Here is a 13,876-nt window from a genome sequence, read left to right on the forward strand (position 1 = left end):
GAACAAGATATAAATGAAGATAATTGAATGTGAATGTATGTTTTCCCGGCTATACAGCTTGTGAAGAGTTCTTGGGCTTCCAGCCTAGTGGCGGTGTCTTCAAACTGCGACATTTCGACGAGAGACATACTCGTCATCTATGCCAGAAGATGATGAGTATGTCACTCGTTGAAACGTCGCAGTCTGAAGAAACTGCCACCCAGCTGGAAGCCCGAGAACTCTTCACCATAAGATAATTGACTTACTGATAACCTTGAAACTCATCTTGTAAAAGCTAATTAACATTATAATGAAGACTAGGTCATTTTTGTGTTGGGTACAGTGAGAACAAAAAATAAACACACAAATTCCTATAAAAATGAAAAATTTATTGACTCTTTGAAGACAGGGTAAATTAACAAATATAGATTACAAACATAAATCACAGTATTAGCCTCCCAGCAATATAGTTCGCCTGGAAGATGCAGAAAGAATATTTTATGCTACACATTATCTTTGCACTTGATGAGAGGAACTTTTGAAGCTGCAGTGCTCACACCTTCAACAAATAATAAGCCAGAAACTGAAACTTTGATAACTATTATTCCTATATGATTACTGCATAATTTTTCTCTCAAATGGCATTCCAGTCTCCTTTAACATTTGCATGTTCTGATTTTCAAGACAACACAGAATAATATTTAAATAGTAATTCTAGAAGTAACTTGCTACGTGAGTGAAGTTACTTCCTAGACCAAAGTAAGCTGCTTACTACTGATATTCACTGGATGTAAACAATGGGGCCCCTCCAGCAGACCTCTTTCACAAACATTTTTATTCCTGTTGGTTTAGAACAGCAACAGGATTTGTTAGGATGCGTGAGATTGTTTAGTCAAATTTTTTAGAGTTTTATAAGCTTTTCTCCATCATTCTGAACCCATAGTTACTGTTTTCCTGCAGGGTAAAATTGAAGCCTTATCAAAGATCACTTCTAGATGTCCTTTCTGGTGGTTCCCCATCTCGTGCTTTTCTCTAATGGGAGCATATGCTAATAACACAAAATCCGCTTGCACGCACGCACGCACGCACGCACACACACACACACACACACACACACACACACACACACACACACAGAGAGAGAGAGAGAGAGAGAGAGAGAGAGAGAGAGAGAGATATTAGTCTATTATTGGTTAACATATTGTACTTTCATAATACTTTAAAAAAATATTCAATTCTGGTCACATAACCCATATTTAGGGACAGGAAAAATTCGAAATTAACAGCCAACAAAAATTATTTTATTTCATAGTGACTGGACTGTGCAGACATCGCCATCAAAAGCAGTTTGAAGAATTTCTTTGTCGGTCAAAATTCATCTTGCTGCAAGATGTTTGGCTTCTCAGGATAGCTGTTATGTTTCACATGTTTGTCCAACAGTACAGTAGTGTCCAAATATTCTTGGGCTTTCTCACTGCTTATTTTGATCTACTTCAAAGAAATAGTTTTCGAGGTTGTAAAAAATGCCAAAGCATGCAGTTACTGCCAACGTATGAGCACGGAAGTTCGAAGCTGATGGTCTATATGCTCCTGATAAATCTACGTATTCTTTAAATATTTCAATAGCAGAATATCATGGGACAGAAAAGATACTGTATTAAAATACATGCAAAGTGAGAAGCACAAAGGGAATAGAGTCAACGATTCCAGTGTGTATGTAAGCAGCCAGCTTCAATAGCAGCAGCTTTGAAGTCATCAAGAAAATATCTGGTTCAAAGGACAAACTGGAAAATGAAGATTTTCGGCAGAAAATTATCGAATTCATCATCGAAGATAAGCTATGGTTACTGTTAGTTCACAGCAAAATAATCAAATTGTATTTTTCAGCTTGCCATTGTACATTTCAAAAAGTACAAATTTTGTTAGCACAGATTCAATTTAGATATTTTTAAATTGAATGCTAACAGTGGGGTTCATTTGAATATGGTGCTAATGACTTTCCTCATATCAAGAGAACAAGGGAAGCTGTGGTACCTTCAATACAAAAACAACCAAAAAATGGGATAATGCAAGAACTAGCTGATGAGGATGTTTTAGTTTTAGCAGACAAGACCACTGAAAAAAGTGGTTATCATGTTTTTGCTGTGACAGTGAAGACTATTTTTACAGGGAATGAACAAAACCTTTTACGGCAAGTGAGTAAGTTCTTGAACATCAAACTTTTACACTGTGTGCTCATGCAATATTGGATGTTTTGCAAGACTATAATATTCAATATGATGATGATAAACCTATCGTAAGTGACAATGCTATGTATATAAAAAATGAGTCAATTCATTGAAAAACAATTATAGGAGACCATTTGCATCATTCAGTTTTGGGCACACAAGTTGAATCTGTTGGCAGATGGTTTTCCAAGGAACTTTTGAAACTGAACTTAGTTATATTTAACTTAAAGAGCACATTCTCAAATACCAGGAAGAGAAAACATTTACATCTACAGTTTTTAAGGGAGGAGAAGAGGTATCCGAAGGCATTTCCTCTTCCAGTGTTGACAAGCTGAAACTCTTTGCTCTCCACAGACACTTGTGTGGCAGCATATTTTGAAGACATGGTGGAATTCTTCCGCAGTGATGATATGCTGGAATTATCCAATGCTATGCTGACCACACGCCCCTCCTATCCGCATCCTCCACTGAGGATGACACGGCAGATGGATAGTCCCGGTAGGCCACTCGTGGCCTGAAGATGGAGTGCTTTTAGGAACTGATTAGGGTAATTAACTTTCTAGTGAGGATGTAAGTTCAACTGGAGACCATGTTCATTAAGGTACATGCAAATGATATGATGAATAAAGTCTTCAAATTATCCTGCCTCAAATGAATTACACTCATGTTAACACAGCTGTAAAATAGCTTTGCTATTGTGCACGTGGAATTTTTTGTCAGTACACCAGCAAACTTGTGTAAAAGGTGAAGAGGTATAATCTTCAGGCAGAAATGAGAGAAACATTTAAATGCACCAGATTGTATCTACAAAGCTGATGATGCTTGCAGTTACAGATCCATGTATGTGTGTGTTTTCGGTCCTAGGATTGTGTTTCAATCTTAGGACAGTAATCGTGAACTATACTAATGCTGACATGCAAACAGTCTCTCATGCACACCTGGCATAGCAGCTCTTAGCAATATAGAAATTCTAAAAAGGTGCAAATCTCTTCAGGATCAAGCTGAACAGCAGTTTTCAGCAGGAGCTGTGAACATTGTCAAATGTCTGCAGGGAACTACTCTTAAAACCCACAATTTGCTGCAGTTGCACTGAAGGCAATTGGGATTCTATGTTTAAACAGAGATTTAGAGCAGTTATTTTCACAAGATAATGAAGTACAAACAGACTGGTAGCACAATATCTCAGAAGAGAACTTGGAACTAATGGCAATGATTTCATATGAAAAACCATCCTTGGTGTACAGTTAATGTAAACTTTTCTTTGCAGATATCAATTGGTGTAATATAAATGTTTACCTTCCTGTACAATGATGTAATAAATTTGATCTTTAAATGTAATAAATACAATGTAGTCGAAATGTACACTTTCAATCTCAGCAAAATACTAAATTACAATGAAATAAGACAAAATGAACGAACTCTAATATTTGTTGGGAAAATTTCTTTTTCTGTTCAAAAACTGAAAAAAATTGATGTTTAATATCTAACAAATATAATGTAACTGAGAGGTGTATTTTGATTTTAAACGCAGTACTGGAAACAATTAAATAAGACAAAAATTAAGATGCACTATGAAAAATACGTATCGAGGAAATAACATCGAAAATGGCAAAAAGTAGAACCGAAATTGTCCGTAAAATAAATCGAATTTTTCCAGTCCCCACCCATACGTACATCCAAGTCTCTTAAAGTAACGTGTATCAGTTTTCACTTGTCACAGACAAGAACCAATATTAGCTTCAAAATATATTAACTGGTTGGTATTGAACTTCTCAGAAGCTGATTCTCCAAACATAGCATGGAAACATTGTCACTTGCCAGGGGCAAGTACCACCATTAGCTTACATCATACTTATGGGACATTACAAAACTTAGAAGCAAGCTGCATATGCTCCAGCCTTTAGTCATATGCTCAGGTCATCTGCTTCAACTGCACATAACCCACAGGCTTTGCTAACGTAGCCTCACAGAAAGGGCACTTTGCCTCAAAACTACTTTTCCTATTTGGTAATTTTATACTGGACCAGTACCTAAAACATAGCAAAAACCAAAACAAATGAGTTGTCAAATTATAAATTGCTTAGAAGTAGAAATTCCACTTTGAGTCAAATATTTTATTACAGTCTCAATCAATGTTCTACAATCAACACATTCTCACGTGCACATCAATCATACTGCCACTTACAAGGGGAGGCCGCCAATTGTGAAATTCAGATTTGATTCATACTGCGCATAATAAAAGCTCATGGCCACAGGTGTAATGTGGCAAAGCACCAAGATGCACTTCTCAGCCGTTGTCGAGAAAAATCGACAGTTAAAAGAAACCGTTGCGGTGAAATACTCTCGACGATTAGCAATTTTCTACAGCGTCGTGGCGCAGCGGTAAGCGCTCGGGTTCGTAATCCGAAGGTCGCCGGGTCGAATCTCGCGCCATGATTTTTTTTTTATTATTAGTTTTTTGTAATTCAAATATATATATGTATTAATGAATTGCTTATGCATGTTGGTGAAGGCGGATCGCTCTCCAATTGTGACGCCTCAATTTTTCCGTTTTTTTAACAGGGTGTACCAAAGCTCTCCCGTCCGCACTGATTTTCGACAATGTTATAAGTTGTGCTAGGGACCGCATCTACCTTCTTTCGAAGTTAGCAGGCAACTACGCTGTTATGCGGCGGCTCGTTTCGGCCCATTCAACATCTGTCATTCAAGTGTAACGAGCGAGTAACGGAGTTTATATTTCATACCTGCCACAGCAAATTTGTGCTCGTGGGGTCTCTATTCTAATCCGAACGTTTGACTTACGCTATACGTATTAGTTTCGGAATATCGTTTCTACGTCTTCCGTTAACTATGCGTGGTTAACATTATGAAGACAATTAATAACATTTGTGAAATACAACTTTGTTTGCGGAAAACATAATGATGTTCGAAGTTGCCAGTTTTTCCACGACAAACGACTTTCAACAACTTATTATATGCATAATTGTTGCAACTGATTGCCGGAATTTTTTTTTTATATATATATATATATATATATATATATATATATATATATATATATATATATATATATATATATATATATATATATATATATTTGAATTTAAAAAAAAAAATTTCATAGCGCGAGATTCAATCCGGCGACCTTCGGATTACGAACCAGAGCGCTTACCGCTGCGCCACGACACTGTAGAGAATTGTTAATCGTATAGAGTATTTCACCGCAACGGTTTCTTTTAACTGTCGATTTTCTCGACAACGGCTGAGAAGTGCATCTTGGTGCTTTGCCACATTACACCTCTGGCCATGAGCTTTTATTATGCGCAGTATGAATCGAATCTGAATTTCGCAATTGGCGGCCTCCCCTTGTTACACATACTACAGCCATAACATGCACACATCACTATTAGTGAAATGTACACTTCAGTTTACGACACATTCAATTAGCAAAATGAATAGCAACCTGTAAAGACCAAACCATGGTTGACCTCTAACCACGAAGAAAGTACTGTAAGCATGAAAGAGCATTTTAGAGCAACAAATTAAAAATTTTCACTTGTCTATACATAGCTTTTGCCTGCCCATTTCTCTTTTAGTATACATGTGTACAGTGCTGCAATTGTGCAATTGTGTGTGTCTGGCTACAGCAGACTGAGCACAAATTCAATCACCACAAAACAATATATAACACCTACTACAAAGCATTGCCTCATGCTATATGTACACTGGACTTTCTTTTCAAAACTTTTCTACACTTGTGCTATCTATGAAGAGCACCTTGACATAGATGACACAGCACTGATTACACACAAAGGATATGTATTTCAAAACAAATCATCAGCTTGTACCTCACAACTAGTTAGAGGACTTTTAAGCCTCAAGGGTCTAACCACAACTAAACCAAAGCATTACAGAGCTGTAGTACCTGTGATCTATTTGCTACAGAGATCTTTCACTTTTAAAAGTTGAGAGTCTTAAAAGTACATTTTTCATAAGAGCATGATAATTTTGTAATTGAATATGAGACACATGAACCTCACTAAATTTACTGTGCTATACCACTGTTTTAGGTCAAGCCAATTACAAAAGTAACAATCACCATTAAAAACAACACAGAAGCAGTTATCTCACAAGGTATGTTCAAACCTTATTTTCCACTCCATTTTTCTAGTGTCTGATCAGTCAGCTGTAGCTAATGTGATAATGTTTTGATACTGAGAACAGGACCAGGTAACTTAACCACAAATACTGACCACTGTACTGTGGATGGTAACAGTACAGGAATGGTAACAGAAGGTTCCTCCAAACTAAGAAGCGTTCACAGGCTGCAGCAGCCCATTCACCGATCTGCTCCTACGAGCTGGTATGTGCTTGTATCAATACAAAGGGTACCAAATTTGTCATAAGAGTCCGTAAATTACTCAACTGATAGTTTTTTCAATACAGGTATTTCGTTGATTCCAAGCAAGTATCAATTCGTGATGTCATCGTCCAGACATGAGTTGACAGTAATCTGAATCCGTTTTAGCAGACTAACAGTTTCTTTCATGGGATGAAATTTTATTGATTATGAAATACAAGTTCTTGAAGTTTATTTAGAATAGGAAATGTTTAATTAGTAATTGCATGCCAATCTGTTTAATATAAAGGTGTTTTGATTTTTGTATGCATGTAAAAAGTGTGAATTTATGTGTGACTTTTACTCTTAGACACGTTACCACTTAAGAGTACTAAAAGCGTGCGCGTACAGTTCGTTGACCTGTGTGGTGAATTTCATTTAATGATTTTGAGCCAAATAGAGAGAAATCCATTTTCATTTAGACTTAACGTGTGATAGACACATCAACCTATTACAAAAAGTCGTTTAGCCCATCAGGGAAAACTGAAACCTGCGCGCTCGATTTGAAACACGTTACACGCTAGCATGATGGAGCTTTCCATTAAATCGCATATTGCAAACATGCTTGGACTTGTTGCACGAAGTTTGAAATCACTTTTTGAGACAAATACTGATTTTTGATAAAAACAAACCTAAAATTTATTCAAAATATTGAGGTTAAGTTCTAATTAGGACACACATCACCTTGTTGATCATGTTGCTTAGCGACACTGTAACACAAATCAATTAATTCATAGAACAATTTACGGCATAATAAGTCCCATTACACATACAAACTGTTACACGGAATATGCTGACTGAATGGGAGTATAAAAGTGTTCTTTTCCGGAAATGCCAATAAACCAGCAGTTTCAAAAGTTAAATTACCAACTGTTGTGTAACTTAATTGATATCGCATTTCACTGACGAACACTATTCTTAGTGATAAACAAACATTAATTGCAAGTAGATTTTGAATACTCACCAACACTGCCAAGCAGCACTTCACATCACAACCAGTAATAAATGCCAATATAACTGAACGGGTATTACTTCATTAAAACAGAGCAATCAGCTTATAATTCTAGGATAAACTGTACCAGGTGAAATTATTTCACATTAACTGTACAGATTATTAGTCTGAAATGAATTCACCCACAACAGATTGTCCCACACCACTACTAAACTTTTACCATGACTCTTCAAAACATCTCACGAAGCCGGGATCAAGAAGCTAGGAAAAAAAGAGACATCAGTATATGCTCACGCCACAGCCATGAGCAACTGGCTGGTTCTCGGCGACTAACGAAGGGGTAAGGGGACGGGAGGGAGGAATCTGAACAAGTTAGCTCTGCAATGAGAAACTGTTTTCACCAAGTCTATTGTATGGCCACAAATGTTAATGCTCCAGAGATTTCAAATTAAGAATGTGGGGCTGCTAGGTACAAAACATGATTTTTCTCACAACTGATGCTGCCTTATGACAAACAATGTTTTTGGGTGAAGTTTAAATTGACACCAACTCGTATTTTGTGACTGTTTTATTCACATGTTAAACATAAAAACAATGTATGCCAATGATAACAACTTACTTTGCTTTTCATTAAAGGATCAATGTTGGTACCACTTTCTGAGCACAGCTAATATGAAGACAACCTTGTAAGTTGAAGGCAGTCAGCCAGCTTATGTGTGCAGATTTCATTCTGTTAATGGTGGAAAAAAGTTGCTTGTACTAGTATGTAGGTCCAAATATCAACATCACTGTAGCTACAAATTTGCCACATCAAGGAAATTTATGAAGGGGAAAGCTTTTACACAAGTCTATGAGATTTATTTTATTATGAAACTTATCATACAGCTGCATGTCACAATGCAGGTCTAGAACAAACTATTCTTCACTTTAAGCACTGTGTCTTAAGTGTATATGCTTGCATCTAAGGCTTTGGTGAACCTGGTACATGGTCATTCCTCTGAAGACAGTGAACTATTTGCATTGGCCACTTGCATTCTCCTAGGCACCTCATGGACAGGCCTGGCCTATAGGAAGGTAAGATCATTAGGGATTGAGCATGAGTAACTTTAAACAGGATATCCAGATATGGATTTGAGCCACATCATCTCTGAATCCAATATCAGCCGTAGATTAACCAGAGTAGGTTTACCTGACACACACTGGAAGAGACTTCATACAGTAATGAGTGGCATTGCAACACACTATTCCACTTTCTGGACTACATCTTTGGTAGTTATGGTGATTCCAGAACAGCAGTTATTGTGCATTTGTGTGTCTGAAGTATCCTCAGTTAATCAAATTTTTACGGTTATGGTGGAACAGTTTGCAAAATTCAAGAATTAACTTCATGACTCCTCTCCACTCTCACTAATTATGCAACAGGCTTCAGCTCTCACTGCTTGAACTGCAGCTCCTGAAAGTTCACATCAGGATCGATCCCTTAGTTATTACAGGGTGACACAGTTCAGTTCACTCAGTGGCACACTGTCATACTGGTCTTAAAAATGGTGTGGAATGGTGATAATGCTTCCTATCTTCTCCTCTCTTCAGATCAGCAACCAACAGAAATGTAGTAACCTTTACTTCCAGGATCTTTTGCTTCTAAATGAAGAGCAGACAGTCTCTGCCTCAAATAATATCAATACTCAAATGACTAACACACACGTGACTGACTCATGTAGCATGTCTATCTCAAATGGCAACTCTTTTGTAACGGACTAATGAATTGTCAACATTTTGACATTTGAAACTGTGCAGGGAGTAAGCAGTGGGTTCCTTAGTGCTTTTAGTGGTGTTTTAAGTTTCTCAGTAAATTACACAATTCCTGTTAATTTTATAGCTCAAGCAGCAACCCTATCTTTGAGCAATTTCACAACTCAAACTGACAGTGGAATATAGCTCAGCCTCAGGGACATTTCTAAGGTGCCTTCTATTGGAGAAATTATGACAACAGTCTCCATATACATTAAAGTTCTTTTAGCTGTGTTACAATGAAATGCGCATTTTCAAAATTTCAGACAAGAATTCAAAGCACTTCCAATTCCCTCCTGATCCTTCAGACGTAAAATGGCGACAATTTGTTAAAGTATCACTGCTGGCTTTAAAAAACAGTGTTTCTCAAAGAAGTCGCCTTAGTAAACACATGAATACAAAACTAATTTCCTGCTGGTTTAAGTATTTAAGGCCAATCATTACCATTGGTATGTCCACCCCCCTAGTAGCACAAAAATTGAGATCGTAAGTTCCATTTTGATCATACGATGAAAAAATCTACAGAGACTGTTGTGCACGACCATTACACATACAATAGGATATAGAATGTGTCAGAAAGATTGTTCTAGACTGACTATTTAGCCTTAACTGTCAGCATTTGTATCATTTAGGGATTCAGACGGTTAAATGAAGATCCTTCATCTTGTTGTAACTCTTCAGGCTTTCCCGGCGAGATCTCGACATGTGGAAAAATCAGGTCTACTGCCGGATGTTGGTGTCGCTCTGGCACAAAACCTCAGGAGCAGCACCTGGCGGGCGCGGACCGCGAACGGAACGCCCGACACAGGACAGGCCTCAGAGAGCTGCCACGGATGGCGCCCAAGTCGGGCGCGGACGTCCGAGAGAACACCGGGGAAGAGACAACACATTACAAGCAGCACCAGGCGGGCGCGGACGGCAAAGAGAGCACCCAGCGCCCTCTCGGCATAAATACTGGACAAGATCCTCCAACACGGCAGTCTCAGGTAGCACCTGAAGAAGACAACGAGTTATGTGGCCGAAATATTGTGCCAGAGCGACACAAACATCCTGCAGTAGACCCGATTTTTCCACATATCCTTTATCCTAATATACTAATACATGCTACCATGCCCTCCAATGGTGGTCAAGTGTGCCCAAAGCTTGCGACTGTATAGTTCTGACACGCTGACGAGCCACACGCTGAGAATCTTGATTCACCAATCAATAATGCAATCACTGTTAGTCTAGATACAACAAGGAACTCAAAAGTTAAAATCAAGGGTGACACTTTGGGCACATATTACTATGAATGTTGGAAGTATTAGCAGCTTGGAACCATCTACATCAGTGATGAAATCTTACAAGACTTAAAAGAATTTAAATCAACTTCACAATTCATGCTCAAAAGCAAAGGAAAGAAATAGATATTTTACACAAAATACCAGACTTTTAGCAAAGTATAATACCACTGTAGTTTGCTATGCGCGCCAGTGCACAAACGCGCGCACACACACACAAAAAGACTATTTTCAAAACTAATAACATTCCACATATTTCACAATTGTAGCTTAATATGCATTACATTCAATAATTGGTTAAGATATCCTTATTACTGGGTACTGGTCCATGAATTGTGAATATGATGTTCTGTGTTGATGTGAAATATCCTTGCTTCTTTACAGTTCTTATTCACCCGAATGTGTGCGAAGCCGCACGCTGACTGTTCACAAACAACTTAAACTTAACCATTGATTAATGTTTTAATGAATTATTTAAGATGCATATACTATCAGCAAACTTTTTAATACACTCTCTCACTCCTTCACTTGGATTGTCAAATGCAAAAACTCGCACCAGGTTTCGAAGGAGGAGTCAATGTACAATATAAATGCTTTATTGGTTTGTTGGTTAAAAAATATCTTGATATTCATGCAAATGGTTCTCTTTTCTCCAAAGGTCTCTTTAATTTTCCTGTAGGCAGTATCTGTCTTACCCCTACTGATATGCACCTCTACATCCGTACATTTGTCCTCTAGCCAATCCTGCTTAGCCATTTTGCACTTCTACATCTACGTACATACTCCGCAATCCACCCTACGGTGCATGGCAGAGGGTACCTTGTACCACAACTAGCATCTTCTCTCCCTGTTCCACTCCCAAACAGAATGAGGGAAAAATGATTGCCTATATGCCTCTGTATGAGCCTTAATCTCTCTTATCTTATCTTTGTGGTCTTTCCGCGAAATATAAGTTGGCGGCAGTAAAATTGTACTGCAGTCAGCCTCAAATGCTGGTTGTCTAAATTTCCTCAGTAGCGATTCACGAACAGAACGCTTCCTTTCCTCCACAGACTCCCACCCGAGTTCCTGAAGCATTTCCGTAACACTCGCGTGATGATCAAACCTACCAGTAACAAATCTACCAGCCTGCCTCTGAATTGCATCTATGTCCTCCCTCAATCCGACCTGATAGGGATCCCAAACGCTCGGGCAGTACTCAAGAATAGGTCGTATTAGTGTTTTATAAGCGGTCTCCTTTACAGATGAACCACATCTTCCTAAAATTCTACCAATGAACCGAAGACTACTATCCGCCTTCCCCACAACTGCCATTACATGCTTGTCCCACTTCATATCGCTCTACAATGTTACGCCCAAATATTTAATCGATGTGACTGTGTCAAGCGCTACACTATTAATGGAGTATTCCAACATTACGGGATTCTTTTTCCTATTCATCTGCATTAATTTACATTTATCTATATTAGCTGCCATCCTTTACACCAATCACAAATCCTGTCCAAGTCATCTTGTATCCTCCTACAGTCACTCAACGACGACACCTTCCCGTACACCACAGCATCATCAGCAAACAGCCGCACATTGCTATCCACCCTATCCAAAAGATCATTTATGTAAATAGAAAACAACAGCGGACGTACCACACTTCCCTGGGGCACTCCAGATGATACCCTCACCTCCGATGAACACTCACCATCGAGGACAACATACTGGGTTCTATTACTTAAGAAGTCTTCGAGCCACTAACATATTTGGGAACCAATTCCATACGCTCGTACCTTAGTTAGGAGTCTGCAGTGGGGCACCGAGTCAAATGCTTTCCGGAAGTCAAGGAATATGGCATCCGTCTGATACCCTTCATCCATGGTTGGCAAGGTATCATGTGAAAAAAGGGTGAGTTGCGTTTCGAAGGAGCGATGCTTTCTAAAGTCGCGCTGATGCATGGACAGCAACTTCTCTGTCTCAAGGAAATTCATTATATTCGAACTGAGAATATGTTCGAAAATCCTGCAACAAACTGATGTTAAGGATATTGGTCTGTAATTTTGAGGATCCGTCCTTCTACCCTTCTTATATACAGGTGTCACCTGCACTGTTTTCCAGTCACTCGGGACTTTATGTTGGGCAAGAGATTCGCGATAAATGCAAGCTAACTAAGGAGCCAGTGCAGTAGAGTACTCTCTGTTAAGCCAAATTAGAATCCCATCAGGAACTTGTCATTTATTTATTTTCAACCAAGTCAGCTGCTTCACAACCCCCAGGGATGTCTATTACTATGTCCTCCATACGGGAATCTGTACTAGACTTGAACGGCGGTATGTTTGTACAATCCTCCTGCGTGAAAGATTTCTCAAATGCCAAATTTAAAATTTCAGCTTTCGTTTTGCTGTCTTCTGTTGCCAGGCCAGACTGATCCGTGAGTGACTGGACGGAAGCCTTCTACCCGCTTACCGATTTTACGTAAGACCAGAATTTCCTTGGGTTTTCAGCAAGATCTTTTGCTAAGGTATGACGGCGATAGTGGTTGTATACTTTGTGCATCGCTCTTTTTACAGCAGCACAAATCTCTATTAACTTTTGCCTGTCCTCATTCTCCCAATCTTTTTTGTACCGCGAGTGCAACTGTCTTTGCTTCCTGAGCATTCTCCAAATTGCGCTGTTAAACCACGGTGGGTCTTTTCCGTCCGTAGCCCACTTTTTCGGCACATATTTGTCCAATGCGTAATTTACAATGTGTTTAAAATTTGCCCATAATTCTTCCACGTCCATCGTACCGGAAGTAAATGAAGTCGATTCATTTACTAAGTGGGATGCTAACAACTGCTTATCTGCTCTTTCTTGTAAGAATACTCTCCTAGCCTTCTTGACTGACTTTTTAACTTTTGTAACCATAGTCGTAATGACAACATCATGATTACTAATCCCTGTCTCAACACTGACACCGTCGATGAGGTCTGGTCTGGTCGTGGCTACACCCTCCAACTAATATAGCATGATCCGGGTACTTCTGCGATACAGAGTGTAGACTCCCTTTGAATGATTCTAGAACTGTCACTGTGGAACCTGGTGGCAGGCAATAACACCCAACAATTAACTTTATTTCACCTAGCCCTGTTAAATGTGTCCATATAACTTCACAATCACACTCTACTTTGACCTCAGTAGACAATATTTTTGTCAACTGCAATGAAGACACCACCTCCTACGGTGTCTAATCTGTCTTTCCGATACACGTTCCAACCCT

General features: G+C 38.8%; 1 protein-coding gene across 3 annotated transcripts in view; it reads right to left on the bottom strand.

The window, feature by feature from the left end:
- Positions 1-347: 347 nt before the first annotated feature.
- Positions 348-13,876, bottom strand: part of LOC124606487 (protein pellino-like) — a 161,382-nt gene continuing 147,853 nt past the window's right edge. For all 3 annotated transcript variants that reach the window (XM_047138487.1, XM_047138472.1, XM_047138479.1), the window contains one exon: positions 348-4,237. In XM_047138487.1, the coding sequence (XP_046994443.1) occupies positions 4,120-4,237 (118 nt within the window). In that variant the 3' untranslated portion in view covers positions 348-4,119. The remainder of the gene's footprint in view (positions 4,238-13,876) is intronic.

This window comes from Schistocerca americana, chromosome 1 (assembly GCF_021461395.2).
Source record: "Schistocerca americana isolate TAMUIC-IGC-003095 chromosome 1, iqSchAmer2.1, whole genome shotgun sequence".
Taxonomy (NCBI): Eukaryota; Metazoa; Arthropoda; class Insecta; order Orthoptera; family Acrididae; genus Schistocerca; species Schistocerca americana.